General features: G+C 45.3%; 1 protein-coding gene across 4 annotated transcripts in view; it reads left to right on the top strand.

Moving 5' to 3' along the window:
* The window catches only part of traf2b (Tnf receptor-associated factor 2b), a 64414-nt gene that overhangs the window by 40486 nt on the left and 4613 nt on the right, over positions 1-19315 (top strand). For all 4 annotated transcript variants that reach the window (XM_072566246.1, XM_072566243.1, XM_072566244.1 and 1 more), the window contains 3 exons: positions 3247-3681; positions 5094-5271; positions 18856-19004. In XM_072566246.1, the coding sequence (XP_072422347.1) occupies positions 3247-3681; positions 5094-5271; positions 18856-19004 (762 nt within the window). The remainder of the gene's footprint in view (positions 1-3246; positions 3682-5093; positions 5272-18855; positions 19005-19315) is intronic.

The following is a 19315-nucleotide window of genomic DNA, read 5'->3' as shown; positions in this document are numbered from 1 at the left end:
GTATCTGGAGGTTGGTGGGGTGGTAGGTGAGGACCAGTGGGGTTCTGTCCTGGTGGCGATTGGAGGGGCGGGGCTCAAGGGCGGAGGAGCGGGAAGTGGAGGAGATGCGGTGGAGAGCATCGTCAACCACGTCTGAGGGGAAATTGTGGTCCTTGAAGAAGGAGGCCATCTGGGTTGTTCGGTTTTGGAACTGGTCCTCCTGGGAGCAGATGCGGCGGAGACGAAGGAATTGGGAATATGGGATGGCGTTTTTACAGGGGGCAGGGTGGGAGGAGGTGTAATCTAGGTAGCTGTGGGAGTCGGTCGGTTTGTAGTAAATGTCTGTGTTGAGTCGGTCGCCCGAGATAGAAATGGAGAGGTCTAGGAAGGGGAGGTAAATTTGAGGTCAGGGTGGAAGGTGTTGGTAAAGTGGATGAACTGTTCAACCTCCTTGTGGGACTCTAGTGGCAGGTCACTGGTCTCAGTAACTGCTCTGTCTTTGACCATACTCCATGTTGTCCATGTCTCTTAACAATCCTCAAATCAGGAGTGTAATAAGTGTTTTGGGGTTTTGAAGGGTCAAAGTTGAACTGGTCACTGTAGTTGATCTAACCCCAGTCCTGTTGCTGTAGTCACTGTGCTGAGAGTGGATGGTGAAGTTCAGTTTCTGGTCAGTGCTGTTGGCTGAAATGACAGTGATGCTGGTGTATGTCAGGCAGATGGTTTGGTTTTCCCCAGTCTGAAATAATTGAACAACTCGGTCTGGGTGCTGTCCAGCCTCCTCCATATCCAGAAGTTGGTTTCTGTCTTGTGGTGCTGTTCTGGGAAATCTAAATTCTTCAAAACTTCCTTATCTTAAGATTGAAACTGAGTAGCCCCAAACTTGTTTCATTCCTCTTACTGAGGTAGCAACTCCATTGTGTGTGCTGCACATGTCAGTGTGTCAGCATCTCCGTGAACAGACTGTGGTTGTATTGGAACCTTGCAGTACAGTCAAAAATAGAACTGTCTTTTTTAAACTAAAAGGATCTCTGTTTTGCATGCAGAGCTGGTGTGACTCTCCCTATAGGAGGAATTAAAATCCTGATTGCAGTCAGCTAGTTTCACACACTCCAACTATAGTAATTGCTGACATTTGTAATATAGGGGAGCTGATCGGAGAGTCCCTACAGTGAGGAAACAAGCAACTTGACATGACATGCCTACACCAGCCCTCCAAAGAGTATCCCCACCCAGACCCATTCTCAATTACTCTGCATTTATTCTGACTAATACACCTAACTTACACACCCCTGAACACTACAGGCAATTTAGCGTGGCCAATCCACCCTAACCTGCACATCTTTGGATTTTGGGAGGAAACCGGAGCACCTGGAGGAAACCCACGCAGACACGGGGAGAATGTGCAAACTCCACACAGACAGTCGCCCGAGGCGGGAATCAAACCCAGGTCCCTGGCGCTGAGGCAGCAGTGCTAACCACTGAGCCACCATGCCGCCCCTAAAGCATGTTGTTAAGTGAATTGGCCTGAAGCCAATTGGAGTAATCTCACTGATACCTACAGTAGATAATGTATGTGAACAGGGTGCATCCTGCCTGAAATATCTTACCCCTCCCTTATCCTCTAGCTGCCTGCTGGGAAGATTGTCAGACACAGGCTGTCATGGGTCAGCTAGTAGGTGTGTATTTTGTTTGAAGTTAGCTGGGAGTACAGGAGGACTGGAAAGTTTTGGTGTTCTTAGCTTTTAATCTCTATCCAGGGAACAGAAATTCTCAAGTGAGAAAGTGATGCTTAAGCTATACAGAGGCTTGTTCAGATCCCCCTCTGGAGGACCTGTTCTGGGCATCTCCCCTCTGAACAGATAGTTTAACTTGGAGATAGCTCCTGCACAGATTGACCAGTGTCACGTCATGAAGACAGTTTGTACAAATGTGGCTTCTATTTGTTTGCATTTAAAAGGTTGAAGTGCAATTTAGTGTTTAGGATGGCAGAAATTTGATTAAATAGACAAGGAAAACGTATTTCCCCTTGTGGAGGAGACCGAACTGGGACATGGAACCTTCAGATTACGCTTCGGTCATTTGGGTGAAGTCCAAAATCACTGCTTCCCACAAAGGGGCTGAAATTCTACAGCTGTCTTAGGTACCAGCAAATGCTGGGCAGAGTTGAAATTTTAAAGACTGCAATTGATGCTCTAACCGAACAAAACTCTCCTGAAGGAATATGGAACAAAGGAGGATAGGTGGAGTTTGAGATATAGATCAGAAAATTCTAATTGAATGCAGAACAGACTTAAGGGATGGAATTACCACTTCCTGTTCCCCTGCAGTATTGCTCTGTCTGTGGACTTACCTGTCCTATTCACCGGCTTTGTACAACTCCAAAAGCCCACATTCTACAGTGTAATGTAGAAAATAAACAGTGTGTTTTCTTCTTCAAGTGCATCAGGATCTAACCGAGAACAATTAGGCTTCTTCAAAATTATTCCTTATTTTTCAGTTCTGCAGAGATCTCCGCACACCGAGCAGCACTGCTGGTTTACTAACCTGCTGTTTACTTTCTGTACACAATCTGCAATGGTTTAGATAGATTTTTATCGTGGCTGTGCAGTTGATTTGAGATCAACAGGGTTAATGAGGGTTGCCAACAAGATTGAGTAACTGAAGGACAACTTGATACAAATTCCTCAAAAATAACAATCTGAGACACACTTGGGGTTTATGTCGAAGTGCAATGTGAATGTAAGGTACTTCTCAAAGCATTTAGTGACCTTGATGGGTTTTACGCCAGTTGACAGTAGTTCCTGTTGGATTACATTGGTTTCTTATTTTAATCACAGTTTTATCAATTGTAGTCAAATTTCCAGTCTGCTGTGATGGGATTCCTAAACCCGTGTCGCTAGATCATTAACCTAAGCTTTAAGATTACTAACTAGTTTATTGACATTGTCACTGTCTCCCCTCAGTCACTAGTCTCCAGGGTTTTTGATGCCTTCTGGTGTTTAGATGTAGATGCCATTGAGATGGCCCTTTCTGAATGCTACCTTGCCTAGTGTTCAGCAACGCGTCAGTGTGGCTTCATTTCAACCGCCCGCTGTACCCGCTCTGCGTGTTGCGAGGGGCAGACTCGATTTGATGTTGGACATGGTGTAATGTTTTCTCTGAAGGGAGGTTGAGATCCTTGTGAGTGCTGTGCGGTGCAATGTGGCTTTGCCAGCCTGTGAGTGTTGGCTGTTGTTGACAAATGTTTCTATTGATCCTTGCCAGGCTGAGAAGGAAAAGCTGGCTGAGCATGAGAACCAGTGTGTGGTGGACCACATGCAGATGCTGCTCCAACATGTGATGGGAATACGGAGTGCTGTGGAAAGCCTCCAGCCTCTGCACCTGCAGCAGGCCAAGCTCAAGGTCAACCAGCTCTTTACCTCCGTTCGCGAAATGGAGGAGACTCTGGGACCATTCCGATCGATCAGTCTTGGTGAGAGAGGCTCCTCCTCTCCCATTGGGGACCTGGCGAAAGCTTACTTTTCAGAAAGCTTAGAAGATGTGCAAAAGCGATGTGGAGCTCTGAAGCTCAAAGCTGAAACATTTGAAAACATTGTCTGTGTTCTTAACCGTGAGGTGGAGCGAGCCTCTGTGAGCATGGTAGCTTACGAACAGCAACACAAACTGGACCAGGAGAAGATTGAAGCCTTACAAGCAAAGGTGGGTGAACTGGCACATCCAGACTAACCTCCCGAGAAAATACAGGCAGTCAGCAGCCTGTAGCATATACCATGTGCAGAAGCTGCATACCTCAGTGCTTCCCACGACTACAATACGGTGCGATAGGCCAGCACTGCACCCCCCCCCCCCCCCCAATGTTTTACACAAGGGCTCCTTTGTGCACAGCAACAGTCTGTGACCGAAGTCACTCAAACCGTGAGAGAATGCAGGACCTGGTGGAGCAGGACCCATGGGTCAATGTCTGACTGCTGACCCACATCACTGTACAGGATCCTGAAATAGTCCCCACCCCCAGCCCAATAAATGCATCTTAACCCATTCATCAAAATTCTGCTTAGCTAAGATAAGTGATAGCTCTGTCACTGTATAACACTGGGGCGCAGTGCTGATGGATATTCCAAAATGGTACCACACAACAGTTAGACAGTGACAGACCTGTCCCCACCAGTATTGTACCCCAGTGTTATACAGTGACAGACCTGTCCCCACCAGTATTGTACCCCAGTGTTATATAGTGACAGACCTGTCCCCACCAGTACCGTACCCCAGTGTTATACAGGGACAGCTGTACCCCAGTGTTATACAGTGACAGACCTGTCCCCACCAGTACTGTACCCCAGTGTTATACAGGGACAGACCTGTCCCCCCCAGTACTGTACCCCAGTGTTATACAGTGACAGACCTGTCCCCACCAGTACTGTACCCCAGTGTTATACAGTGACAGACCTGTCCCCACCAGTACTGTACCCCAGTGTTATACAGTGACAGACCTGTCCCCACCAGTACCGTACCCCAGTGTTATACAGGGACAGCTGTACCCCAGTGTTATACAGTGACAAACCTGTCCCCACCAGTACTGTACCCCAGTGTTATACAGGGACAGACCTGTCCCCACCAGTACTGTACCCCAGTGTTATACAGTGACAGACCTGTCCCCCCCAGTACTGTACCCCAGTGTTATACAGTGACAGACCTGTCCCCACCAGTACTGTACCCCAGTGTTATACAGTGACAGACCTGTCCCCCCCAGTACTGTACCCCAGTGTTATACAGTGACAGACTGTCCCCACCAGTACTGTACCCCAGTGTTATACAGTGACAGACCTGTCCCCACCAGTATTGTATCCCAGTGTTATACAGTGTCAGGCCAATCCCCATTAGTGCTGCACCTTGTGTTTTACAGCGACAGAATTTTCCTCACCAGAACCATTATTCTGTTCATAATGCTTTCTCCTTGCAAGTTTTGAAGGACAAGATGTTATGTGTTTCTACCTCACATTCACTTTACATGGAGTGAAATCTCTTCGAATGAACCTTGGGATAAGGTGTAAGGTTGTCACTAACGATGGTATTTATGTCATGGATCTGCATGGCCTGTTCCTGTCATTCAGGTGCGTCAGATGGAGCATGCTACAGCCTTGAAAGACCTGTCTATAGCACAGCTGGAACTGAAGCTGCAGGCACTGGAGTACAGCACTGACAATGGAATCTTTATCTGGAAAATATCCGATTTCGGTCGAAGACGACAGGAGGCTAAAACCCAACGATCGCCTGCTATATTCTCCCCAGGTAAGTTCCGTGTTGTCGGATTACTTACAGAGAGCAATCCGTGCTCGCTACATCCAGGCATAATGTCTTTTGTTATGGTCTGTGATGCCTGGGAGGTCAGTGGTTGGAAAAATGGATGCTGGGACCTCAATTGTGACTATGTTGGAATTTGGAAATTTGAGAGGAACAGAGAGGCAGCGAAATATGGGTGTAGTGAGGAGGTGTTATTTTTCGTGCATGGAATCCTGTGTCGGTCAGACTTTGGTGAATGTTTAGCAGTAAGGATTTCCCTTCTGCTGGAGAAAGGGTGGTTTGCTGCATTCCCCCGTCTCTCAGCTGCTTTTCCATCAAGACACAAGGCCTGGCTATTTTGGCAGATGTGGTTGATGCTGAAACAGGGGCTTTCTCTGCTTTTGCCCCTTGCCACAAACCACATGGTGTTACCACTGGGCAGTCTCTGCCAAATGTACTAAATACTTGCAAGCATTACTTTCATGCCATAGTGGCCTATGCTTTGTCCTTCCAACATCTGGCCCTATACTGTGAGGTCAGCAGAGTTTATCACGAGAAGGGCTGGATAGAACGTGGAGCAAGAGGGCAGTCGATCCAGTGAGGATTTCCCAGCAGTCAGTTGGCTTCATTCCAGTAAAAGGGCATTACATAAAAACATAGAAGCTAAGATCTGGAGTAGGCCATTCAACCCTTTGAGCCTGCCCCTTCATGCTGTTCAATACGATCATCCAATTCATCCTGCTTTCTCCCCATACCCTTCAAATGTTTTCAATGAGTTAGATGTAGTTCTTAGGGTTAAAGGTGTCTTAGTGTTAAATATTTTGACCTCACCATTTTTTGTGGTGGAAAATTCCGCAGACTGTTCACTCTCTGGGTGAAGAAATGTCTAACCCTAACTGATAATCTGGAACACTGTAATTGACCTATTCATCACGGTCAACAGCCATAGAGTGGCTCTGCATCGCTGCCAGACATTCCTAAGTAACCTTCAAGGTGCTTCTTCTCATCATGTAAGGTGAGAGTTGCCTGTCAACCTTTGGATATTAATGAGTAGAACTGGTCATGAAGTTGTGCATCTGCTGCCTGCCTTGCCTGTGATTTACTATTCCAGTTCTCTCCACCAATGCAGGATAGTGCTGATCTCCATTTAAGAGAGAGTCTGATGTATGACCATCTCTGATCTGCCTGCCCACTCCTATCTAACACACCGAGTGTACACAGGGAAAACAGACTTCTTGGGGCTGCAGCAAATATAATTGGCCTGGGAGTTTCTAAACTACCTTCAACTCGTATTGTTCAGAACAGCTGTGTGCAGTACTCGGAGAGTGTGGAGCATGTTGCAATTTTTGTACTTTGAAAATTAGTTGTCTGTTTGGATTGTTTTAAATGTTCTTCGAACAGGATGCCCCTTTTTGAAAACTTATGATAATTTCTTATGAAAAGACATGTTTCCCTAAGACATAGTCATGGAGTCATACAGCACAGAGACAGACCCTTCAGTCCAATTCATCAGCACTGACCAGACATCCCAATCTGACCTGGTCCCCTTTGCCAGCATTTGACCCTTATCCCTCTAAGCCCTTCCTAAACACGAACCCATTTTTTAAGTGTTGTAATTGTACCAGCCTCCACCATTTCCTCTGGCAGCTCATTCCATTCACGTACCACCCTCTGCATGAAAACATTACACAGAATACCTTCTAAATCTCCCCCCACCTTAAATCTATGCTCTCCAGTTTTGGACTCCCACACCCTAGGAAAAAAAGACCTTGGCTATTTACCTGATCCATGCCCATCATGATTTAAAAACCCCTATAAGGTCAGTCCTCAGTTACTGATGCTCCAGGGAAAATAGCCCCATTTTATTTCACCTCTCCCTATAGCTCAAACCTTCCAGTCCCGGCAGCATCCTTACCACAGAATGTATTGTGGATGATTACTCTCTTGGGAACTACGCATTTTGTTTAACCTTTTTTTAAATCAGATTTTATTCAGAATATTAGGCAAGTATTGCTTTCAATGATGCTAGTGTTTCAGCCGCTAAGGTGCTTTTAACTCCCCTTTTTAATTTCCTGGCTTCCCATTCCACGGGACAACATTTAGGATTCCTTCACCAAGAATATGATAAACTCCGCCTTACTGAAGGATCCACCCGGGAGACTGGCACGTGAAGCTTCACTAAAAATGGCAAAATTGATAGCTTCCGGATCATCCAGGACTGGGAACTTGATGCCAGTCTGAGTGTTCCACTGGGAAGGAATAAAGTCTAGTCTGAGTGTGCCATCACTTAAACTGACCAGTCAAACATTTTAACTGGTCTACCTGACCTTGGATGTCAGACTGTCTTTCTGTGAGGATCTGGTTTAATTTATTGGGATGTGATTGTCATGTTCACTGTAAGATTCCGATCCACAGTCACTCCCTATTTATTCTGCTTGATTTCTAATCCTACGTATTTAAAGCATCTTGAGGCCTGACTACCAACCTTCCTTAAAAAAGTTTTATTTATCACCTATTGTCCACATTCTCCAGTTTCTACTGGTTGCAATCACAAATGTCCAGGTGCTTGGGAAGTTGCAAAACCTGTCTGGGTTTGCGTTTAACTGAACACAATCTGCTTCCAGTACAATAGACCTGCCTAAGGAATACCACCCACACTTAATACATCAATCAACAATAAACATGTTTTTTAATTGCCACAGTTTGCCTTCTGTATTGTTAGCTTCTTTAGCTAACCTTTGACGTTTTCTCCCTTATGAAACTGAAGCTTTTATATCCATCAATTTACATTCCCAGGAATATGTCACTAAAACAGCTAAGAAAATGTCTGGCTCCCTTTTCCTGCCATAGGGAAATTATTGTTATTCATCTCTGGGTTGGGGTGTTGCTGGCTGGTCAGCATCCTCGTTGCCCTTGAGAAGGTGATGGTGAGATGCCTCCTTGAATCACTCCTGTCTACGTGTGATAGGTTGACCAGCAATACTATTAGGGAGGGAATTCTGAGATTTTGACCAAGTGACAGTAAAGGAATGGCAATATATTTCCAAGTCAGGATGGTGAGGGGCTTGGAGGGGAACTTGCAAGTGGTGGTGTCTCCTATGTATCTGCTGACCTTGGCCGTCTAGATGGAAGTGTTTGTGGGTTTGGGAGGTGCTGCCAGAGGATCTTTGGTGAATTTCTGCAGCATAGAAGAACAAAGAACAAAGAAAATTTACAGCCCAGGAACAGGCCTTTCGGCCCTCCAAGCCTGAGCCGATCCAAATGTACTGTATCAACCTGTCGGTCAGTTCCTAAGCATCTGTATCCCTCTGCTCCCCACCTGCCATGCATCTGTCCAGACGCATCTTAAATGAATCTACCATGCCTGCCTCTACCACCTCTGCTGGCAACGCGTTCCAAACGCCCACCACCCTCTGTGTGAAGTACTTGCTGCATGTATCCCCCTTAAACTTTCCACCTCTCACCTTGAAAGCATGACCTCTCATTATTGAATCCTTCACCCTGGGAAACAGCTTGTCTCTATCCACCCTGTCTATACCCTTCATGGTTTTGTAAACCTTAATCAGGTCCCCCCTCAATCTCCTTTTTTCTAGTGAAAATAAACCTAACCTACTCAACCTCTCTTCATAGCGAGCACCTTCCATACCAGACAACATCCTCATAAACCTTCTCTGCACCCTCTCCAAAGTGTCCACATCCTTTTGGTAATGTGGCGACCAGAACTGTACACAATATTCTAAATGCGGCCGAACCAATGTCTTGTACAATTTTAACATGACTTGCCAGCTCTTATACTCAATACCCTGTCCAATGAAGGCATCATACTATATGCCTTCTTGACCACTCTATCCACCTGTGCAGCAACCTTCAGGGTACAATGGACCTGCACTCCCAGATCTCTCTGCTCACCAACTTTTCCAAAGGCCCTTCCGTTCATTGGAGAATTCGCTCTAGAATTAGTCTTACCTAAATGCATCACCTCACATTTGTCTGGATTGAAATCCATCTGCCACTTTTCCGCCCAACTCTCCAGTCTATCTATATCCTCCTGTATTCTCTGACAGTCCCTATTGCTTTCTGCTACTCCACCAATCTTTGTGTCATCTGCAAACTTGCTGATCATACCAACAGTGCCCTCTTCCAGATCATTTATGTATATCACAAACAACAGTGGCCCCAACACTGACCCCTGTGGAACACCACTGGGTCACCTTTCTCCATTTTGAGAAACTTCCTTCACCTACTACTCTCTGTCTCCTGTTGCTCAACCAGTTCTTTATCCACCTAGCTACAACACCCTGCACATCATGTGACTTCATTTTCTCTATTAGTTTACCATGGGCAACCTTATCAAACGCCTTACTAAAGTCCATGAATATGATATCAATCAATAGCCCTTCCTTCATCTATCAACTTGGTCACTTTCTCGAAGTAAGTATTAAGTAAGTAAGGCACGATCTCCCCCACACAAAACCATGTTGCCTATCACTGATAAGCCCATTCTTTTCTAAATATAAATAGATCCTATCTCTTAGTACCTTCTCCAGCAATTTTCCCACCACCGACATCAGGCTCTCTGGTCTGTAGTTACCTGGAATATCCCTACTACCCTTCTTGTACGGTGGACAACATGAGCAACCTTCCCGTCCTCCAGCACTTCACCAGTGTTTAAGAATGCCACAAAGATATCTGTCACGGCCCCAGCTATTTCCTCTCTCACCTCCCTCAGCAACCTGGGATAGATCCAATCCGGTCCTGGGGATTTGACTACCTTAATAACCTCTAGCCTACCCAACATACCTTCTCTACTTATGCCAACGTGATCCAGACTAATCAAACTTCTCTAATCTCAAGATTCATCATGTTCCTCTCCTCAGTGAACACTGATGCAAAGTAATCATTCAGAATCTCACCCATTCTCTTGGGTTCGACACACAGCCTTCCTTCGTTATCCTTAGGGGACCAATCCTTTCTCTAGTTACCTGCTTGCTTCTTATATAAGAATAAAATGCTTTGGGATTCTCCTTGATTCTGCTTGCTAAAGCTATTTCATGACCCGTTTTAGCCCGCTTGATTCCGCGTTTAAGACTTTGTCTACTCTTCCGATATTCCTCCACGGCCCATTCTGTTCTTCGCTGCCTAGACCTTATGTACGCTCCCCTTTTCCTCTTGGCTCGTTGTACAATTTCTCTTGTCGTCCATGGTTCACGAATCTTGCCCTTCCTATCCTTTGCCTTCAACAGGACATGCCTATCCTGCACTATCTTTAACCTATCTTTGAAAGCCTCCCACATATCAAATAGGATATTCAAATAGCTGTGTCTAATCCACATTTCTGAGCTCCTGCCTAATTTTGATATAATTGGGCTTGGCCCAGTTTAGTACTCTTCCCTGAGGACCACTCTCATCTTTATCTACGAGTATGCTAAAACATACAGAATTGTGGTCACTGTTCTCAAAGAAATCCCCCACCGCAACTTCTATCACCTGTCCTGGCTCATTCCCCAGTACCAGGTCCAATATGGCCCCTTCCCTTGTTGGACTCTTGACATACTGCTCTAGAAAACTAGACGCTTCTTACAAATCCTACTCCATCCAGACCTCTGACGCTAAGTGTATCCCAGTCAATGTTGGGAAAATTTGAATCTCCCATCAACACTACCCTATTGCCTCTACATCTTTCCATAATCTATTTACCTATTTGTTCTTCTACCTCACGCTCACTGTTGGGAGGCCTGTAATACAGCCCCAACAATGTAACTGCACCCTTATTTCTCAGCTCCACCCATAATGCCTCACTACCCACGACCTCCATAGTGTCCTCCTTGAGCACAGCCGTAATATCATCCCCGACCAGCAATGCAACTCCACCCCCACCCCCCCCCTCCCCTTTTACTTCCCTCCCTGCCCTCTCTAAAGCGTCTATATCCTGGAACATTTAGTTGCCAATCATTATGCTCTTCCTTCAGCCAAGTCTCTGTGATTGCAATAACGTCATACCCCCAGGCATCAATCCAAGCCCTAAGTCCATCTGCCTTACCCACTATACTCATTGCATTCAAGTAGATGCATTTCAGGCCACCAGTTCTTTTGCGCTTATCCGCTCTCTGCCTACTCTTCCCTTTATTAATGCTATCTTCATGATTCTTACAGTCTCCAGTCTCTACCTCGCTGCCTATTTGTTTTCTCTTCTGGTTCCCAGTCCCCTGCCACATTAGTTTAAACCCCCCCCAACAGCAGGAGCAAAACTTCCCCCCAAGGATATTGGTTCCGGTCTGGTTCAGATGTAGGCCGTCCCTTTTGTAATAGTCCCACCTTCCCCAGAACCGCTCCCAATGTCCAACAAATCTGAACCCCTGTGTCCTACACCATCTCTCAAGCCACGTGTTCATCCTGCCTATGTTTTCATTTCTACACTGGCTAGCACATGGCACTGGTAGTAATTCTGAGATCACTACCGTTGAGGTTCTCCCCTTTAACTTCTCTCCTAGCTCCCTGACTTCATCTTTCAGGACCTCTTCTCGTTTTCTACTTATATCGTTGGTGCCTGTATGCACCACGACAACTGGCTGTTCACCCTCCCTTTCAGAATGTTCTGCAGCTGATCGGTGACGTTCCTGACCCGAGCACCTGAGAGGCAACATACCATCCGGGAGTCCCGTTTTTGGCCACAGAACTGCCTATCGACTCCCCTCACAATAGAATCCTCTATGACTATGTCCCTACGAGTCTTTTTCCCGCCCTTCTGAACAGCAGTGCCTGCCACGGTGCCATGATCCTGGTAACTGCTGCCCTCCCCCTGGTGAGCCATCTCCCCCAACAGTATCCAAAACTGTATACCTGTTTTGGAGGGAGATGACTGCAGGGGACACCTGCACTGCCTTCCTACTCTTTCTCTGCCTTTTGGTCACCCATTCACTGTCTGCCGCAGTAATTCTAACCTGCAGTGTGACCAGTTCACTAAACGTGCTATCCACAACCACCTCAGCATCGCGGGTGCTCCACAGTGAGTCCATCCGCAGCTCCAGAGCCGTCATGTGGTCAAACAGCTGCAGCTGGACACACTTCTTGCAAGTGTAAGAGTCAGGGACATCAGACATGTTCCTGAGCTCCCGCGTCAAGCAAGAGGCACATGTCACGGGTCTGAGGTCCCCTGCCATTGTAAGCTTAGCTTTATATGAACTAACTAAAACCAAACAATGCAATTAAATATATGAAAAAGAACGATAAAAAAGAAATAAAAGCCTTACCTTACAGAATCTTTTTCTTCCGGTTAGAGGAGGGGGCAGGAGGGAGATACTACATGCGTAGTATCTCAGGTTTAGCCACTGCCCAAATATAAATTAAGCCCTTACTCTTCCCAGCAGCCCTTGCTTCACCTCACCTTCTCTCCTCAACGCTATCTGTATGATGTACCTTGTCCAACTACACTAATTTTGATAACCAAGTCTGTCTTTGAAAGCCTAAGCCACTAGTCTAGCTTTATCTTAGGCATCCACCTTGATGATATGTATATCGGTGTGATAAACATGGCTGTCCCATATGTAGACCTTCTGTGTTGTGTTTAATTCATTTGTGGGACGTGGGTATCGTTGTCTGGTCAGTCTCCAGTTGCACTTATATATCAAATTCTTTCCAGCTTTCCAACTCTTTTTTTTTAATTTGGTACCCTTTATCAACTTCTCAATTATTAGTAGCTGTTAAACATTCTTAATTGTGAGGAGTTCAAATTCTCCTGAGATTCCCAGGCTGTTCCTCAGTCCTTGTTCTTATCAAGCAATGTTCTCTGCTCCTTCTCTGATTTCACTGGAGAACACAATAAGATCTCCCTGGGTTATGACTCTTGACCTTTGCCCAAGGCCATGTTTACTTCCAGGTCCAATTTCAGAACTCATATTTTCTGATCTTCCATATCTTTTACGATCCCATGAATCTTACTCCTGTCCCTCATTAGAGTCATACGGCATGGAAGTGGACCATTCGGTCCAACTAACCCATGCTGACCATAATCCCAAACTAAACTAGTCCCACCTGCCTGCTCCTTGGCTCATGGCCCTCCAACCTTTCCTATTCATGTACTTTGAAAAGACACTTAGATAATTTTGGAACTGTGCCCGATTCTACCACTTCCTCAGAAAGTTTATTCCCATGCAAACCACCCTCTGTGTGTATAAAAAAAAATGCCCCCGATCTTGAAATTCCTCTCTCCTAGGGAAAGCTACCTACCATTAACACTATCAGTGCCCCCTTGTGATTTACATATAGCCTGTGTTTATGTTTGCTGGTAGCTTTCCCTTCAGTGATAGCAATCCCCCGTTCATCAGCCTTTCTGGCGTGGGTGTTACCTTAGGCTATTGCTCAAAGTCAGCACCATGAGAATCATTAGCCCTATCTCGTTAATCAGTATCATTTTGCCCATACTCTTGTCAATCCCTCATCTGCTGTAATCTGCTTATGGGATGTGTGTATCAAGTGCATCATGCCTCCTCACTTTCTCAGACTTGTTCATATTCTGTAAGAGTGTAATCTGTGCCAGTGATCCGCAAGGAACACACACTGACAGCCTGATTGCTTGGATGTGAATCACTGGTTGTGCTCTCCTCTTTTATGATATATGGACTGGCACATTGCCTCCGTGGTTAGCACTGCTGCCTCATAGCACCAGGGACCTGGGTTTGATTCCACCCTCGGGTGACTGACTGTGTGGAGTTTGTACATTCTCCCCGTGTCCGCGTGGGTTTCCTCGGGGGTGCTCCAAAGATATGCAGGTCAGGGTGAATTGGCCGTGGTAAATTGCCCCATAGTGTTAGATGCATTAGTCAGAGGGGAATGGGTCGGTGTGGACTTGTTGGGCCAAAGGGTCTGTTTCCACACTGTAGGGAATCTAATTTAATCAATATCCCATCCCCTTGCCTAAACTATATTTCTGATGGCTTTATACAAAATTTCCTCTGAAATCTCACCCTTTTGTCCTGTTTACAGAGCATTTGAATACTCAATAAAATTGGTATTGAGAGACCATCTCAGTTGTATTCTTTTTTGAAACACTAACTCCAAAGAATATTTTGGATTTTTCTCAAAAACCAGCCGATATGGATTGTAGCCCCAACAGTTTGCACCAAGTTCTTTGCAAGGATCGCCTGTGACAAGGCAGAGTTTAGATTTTCAGGAAAAAACTAACTCCACTTAGTACTCAGAGTCTACCCATGTTCAACACCTTTATGCTTACCGGTAAATCTCTGGAGATTAATAACTCAGGGTGATCCAAATACATTGCTTTCAACCTTGAATATGGTTTTATAAATTCTTCACTAGAAAACCATCTAGCTTCCCAAATTTGTCAAAGTTTGACCATTTCTTTAATACGTCACCTTTCTTAAATTTTGTCCATAAATTTGAATTGAATTTCCAAACCATCCTTTATGTCAGACGTTTGAGGCTGGAGTTCCAGGTATAAAGGTTCTTGGCCCTGCTTTGCGTTAGAAGCATCAGTGCCAAGGCCGTGACCTGTTTCTTCCCGTGACGAGGAAGTAACCCCTGTCACTTCTCTACCTCATTGTCCGGTCAATCATGAGGTCCAGTCTCACAAGGCACTGATGGGGAAAACCTATTCAGACATGTTTGGAGAAGAATAACTAATTCCAAATGCAAAGTAACTCAAATCACAACCTGAAGGAAATCTTTGTTTCCAATGTTTAGGCAGCCATCCTGTGCTGCCTCTGTTAATCGCTTCTAACCCAAGCTGCTCAAACGGAAATGGAGAGACCTGAACCGGTCCAGTCAATAAATTCTCTTCACAGAGTTGCCTTGTGCTGTCTCTACCCCAGCTCTTCCTCCTGTTAACACGCTAAACCAGTTGATTCCACGAAAAATGATTTTTATGACATACCTTTGTAGCTATCACATCCTGAGGTGGATCATGAACCGGTCCTTCTCGTCCAGAGATAGAGACACTGCCCTGCACCACAAAACCCACAGGTTCCATGTTTTAAGTATCCAGCTATCAATTATCTCCTGATTCTCACCTTAGCATCAATTACTTGCTATACTAACACAAGACTGTTGTGGAGCAGTGTCCTATCTGTGGACCAGAAGGTCCAGGTTTGAGTTTTGTCCAGCACAGAGATATGTCAGCATATGACAAAATAGGTTGATTTTATTTTTTTTTAAAATTACCATTCATTACTTTCAACATGCACTCCTTCCATCACCAATGCTCAGTGACAGCTGTATGTACCCCACTGCAACAGCTCCCCAAGCGTCCTCCGCTTCCAAACCCATGATCTCTACCACCCAAGATGAAAGACAGTAACAAATAGGAACAACCCCAATCACCCACAACTTCTGCTCCAATTATTTGACCAAGAACAAAGAAAGTTTACAGCCCAGGAACAGGCCCTTCGGCCCACTATGCCTGTGCCAATCCAAATCCCCTATCTAAACCTATCACCCAATACCTAAGGATCTGTATCCCTCTGCTCCCCACCTACTCGTGCATCTGTCCAGACACACCTTAAATGAATCTACTGTGCCTGCCTGTACCACTCTGCTGGCGTTCCAGGCACCTACCACCCTCTGTGTAAAATACTTGCCGCGTGTATCCCCCTTAAATTTTTCAGCCCTCACCTTGAACCTCTTGTTATTGAATCCTTCACCCTGGGAAAAAGCTTGTCTCTACCCACCCTGTCTATACCCTTCATGATTTTGTATACCTCAATCAGGTCCCCCCTCAATCTCCTTTTTTCTAATGAAAACAATCCTAACCTACTCAACCTGTCTTCATAACCACCCTGACCTGGAAATATATCACAGTCCCTTCACAGCCGTTGTATTGTTCATTCCTTCAGTCGCGGCCTGTCCTGCTGTGAATTCATGGCTTTTAATGATGGCTATAATGTTGGAGATTTTATACTATTGGAATGAAGTGAATGTTTACCAAGTAGAATTTAAGTAGTGCACTTTTTTGTTTACTTGACTTATTGAGACATCAGAAAGACCACCCTGTGGAAGCTAGATGTGAAGTTCACTTTTTTTTTAAAAACCAGCTGGGTAAGCTTTCCAATTGGATGCAAAATTGTGTCCTGCCAGTAAGCCAAAGAGATGGTGACGGGTTGTTTTACAGACTGAAGGCTTGTCACTAGCCTTCTCGGTGTTCCACAGGGAACGGTGCTGGGTCCACTTCTGCTTGTCATCTATATTCTCATCTCAATCATTCACACAAAAGGCATGGTTAGTCAGTTTATGGATGACACCAAAATTGATGGTGTAGTGGACAGTGAAGAAGATTATCTAAGATTACAAAGAGATCTTGATCAATTGGGATAATGGGCTGAGGAGTGGCAGATGAGGTTTAATTTGAATAAACGCAAGATATTGCATTTTGGAGAAACAAACCAGGGCAAGTGTTATCTTTGAAATGCAAGGCCCTACTTTTAATTGTATAAGTTCATGATTCATGAAATGTTTCAAGGGATATCAACCAAACGCAGGCCAATGGGTCCAGTTTAGTTTATGGTCAGCCTGGACTAGTTAGGCCGAAGGGTCGGTTTCTGTGCTGTATGACTCTAAGCAAAGATGTCAAGTATCTCTCAAGCTGTCCACCTGTGCATCTAATACACCTCAAACATTCCCAGGACTGGAACAGCAGAAGGTTCGGTACAGAGTAAAGCTCCTTCCACAATGTCTGTATCAAACACTCCAGGAACAGTTACAACTTTACTCTGGGTTAGATACAGAGTTCCCTCACATTACCCCCATTAAACACTCGTAACCAGGAAGAATTCTTTGTTTATTCAAGCCAACTCCATATGTGTTTCCTGACACCATTGTAACAGGGGAATTCCATTCAGTCCTTTTAAGTTAATGACAAACAGGTTCAAACATAGTTCTTGTGCAAGGCTTTTTTCTATTAACAGAACTTGTAACAATCTCTGGCTTTATTGATCTATTTGAGTCATAGCTGAGTTTTTGGGGAGAAATTCCATGCCTGCTCTGTGGAAAGGTGCTTCCTCCAAGATCAGTTCAGTGAATGCCAGTCCCCTGCCCATCCCCAACTCCTCTTCTCCATCTATTTATCCAACTCTGTATAGAAGCCTGACTCTGCGTGCCCAGAGAGAAATGTACTGACTTATCTACTGACTCTGTGCAATACCTTGTTTTACAATGTGTCTCTGAAGCACCTGGGACATTTCACTCTGTTAATGGCACTTAACAGATTGGAGGTATTGTTCTTCCTTGTATCATCATTCCCTCATTTGTCTTCTGCTTCTTGAACCTTCCACCAGTTAGCTCTGTCCTCATTCCTCATGATCTGGAGATGCTGGTGTTGGACTGGGGTGGACAAAGTTTTAAAAAAAAATCACCCAACACCAGGTTATAGTCCAACAGGTTTATTTGGAAGCACTAGCTTTCAGAGCGTCACTCCTTCATCAGGTGGTTGTCCTGCTGAAGGAGCAGCGCTCCACAAGCTAGTGCTTCCAAATAAACCTATTGGACTATAACCTGGTGTTGGGTGATTTTTAACTCATTCCTCATGATTTTGAACATCTCAGTAAATATCTCAACCTTCTCCTCCAGGAGAAACAGTCCCACCTCCAATCCATCCATTTGTGCTGAGCCCCATTTGTGGGTGGCACGGTGGCACAGTGGTTAGCACTGCTGCCTCACAGAGCCAGAGACCCAGGTTCAATTCCCGCCTCAGGCAACTGACTGTGTGGAGTTTGCACGTTCTCCCCGTGTCTGCGTGGGTTTCCTCCCACAGTCCAAAGATGTGCAGGTCAGGTGGATTGGCCATGCTAAATTGCCCGTAGTGTTAGGTAAGGGGTAGATGTAGGGGTATGGGTGGGTTGCGCTTCGGCGGGGCGGTGTGGACTTGTTGGGCCGAAGGGCCTGTTTCCACACTGTAAGTAATCTAATCTAATCCACATTGCTGGCTCCAGTGATGAGGAACCTCATTCTTGTGAATTTTTAATGCACTCCTTCAAATCCTTATTAAAGGGCAGTGCCCAGAGCTGGCCCCAAAGATTCATCTGAGGCTAGTGTTTTCTGAAGGTTCACCATAAGCCTCTGTCTCTGTACTCCATGCTTCAATTACAAAAGGCCGAGAGTGGCGTTGTAACCGCTTTTTTTTCAAACTGTCCTGCATCTGTCAGCACTTTCTCCACAGATACCCACTGGTCCCTTTGCTGCTGAACCCCATTTAGATTTTGGTAAGAAGAATGAGATAAAATGAAGATTACAATTCGATCACTTCACACTGCTCTGCATTAAGAGCTCATTTGCCACCTGTCTATTCATTGGGTCTGTTATTGTCCTCCTCTTGGTTGACCCAAGTTTGTCATTAATACAACTGAGAAATTCAGACATCCTCTTACCAATCGCTGGCAATCATGTTGTTTACAGACTGGAAGGAAGTTTGACACTCTGTACTCTTGCTGTCACTCAGCCAGTCACATTTGAGCTTTATTGCAGTTACATTCCTTTACCTTTGGCAGCCAAAGCTATACTTAAATGTAGAATGCCTGTGTTGTGTACTTCCTGGTCTCTGTTTCTGGATCTCCGTTTGATATTAAATGTTTGTTCCTTGTTGTGCAGCTTTCTACACCAGTAAATACGGCTACAAGATGTGCCTGCGTGTCTATCTGAATGGTGATGGGGTGGGCCGTGGAACCCACATGTCTCTCTTCTTTGTTATTATGAAAGGAAACTACGATAGTTTGCTGAAGTGGCCTTTCAAGCAAAAGGTGGGTTTGTGTTCTCATTGGCCAGTGGCTGCAGGTAGTGACCCGGGGTTAAATGTTCTTGTATTCTGCATGTAGGTCCTGGTATAGACACCGGGGTTCAGTGTTCACCATCCCGGTATTGGTAAACGGTGAATACTAGAGGATTGGGGTCTGCTGAAGAGGACCTGAAAAATGTGTTGCTAGAAAAGCGCAGCAGGTCAGGCAGCATCCAAGGAGCAGGAGAATCGACGTTTCCTGAAGAAGGGCTTATGCCCGAAACGTCGATTCTCCGGCTCCTTGGTTGCTGGCAGGAAGTAATGATGATGCAGTCT

This window comes from Chiloscyllium punctatum, chromosome 49, assembly GCF_047496795.1.
Source record: "Chiloscyllium punctatum isolate Juve2018m chromosome 49, sChiPun1.3, whole genome shotgun sequence".
In the NCBI taxonomy this organism is placed as follows: domain Eukaryota; kingdom Metazoa; phylum Chordata; class Chondrichthyes; order Orectolobiformes; family Hemiscylliidae; genus Chiloscyllium; species Chiloscyllium punctatum.
The sequence above is the reverse complement of the archived record's forward strand: the minus strand, read 5'-3'. Positions and strand labels throughout refer to the sequence as shown.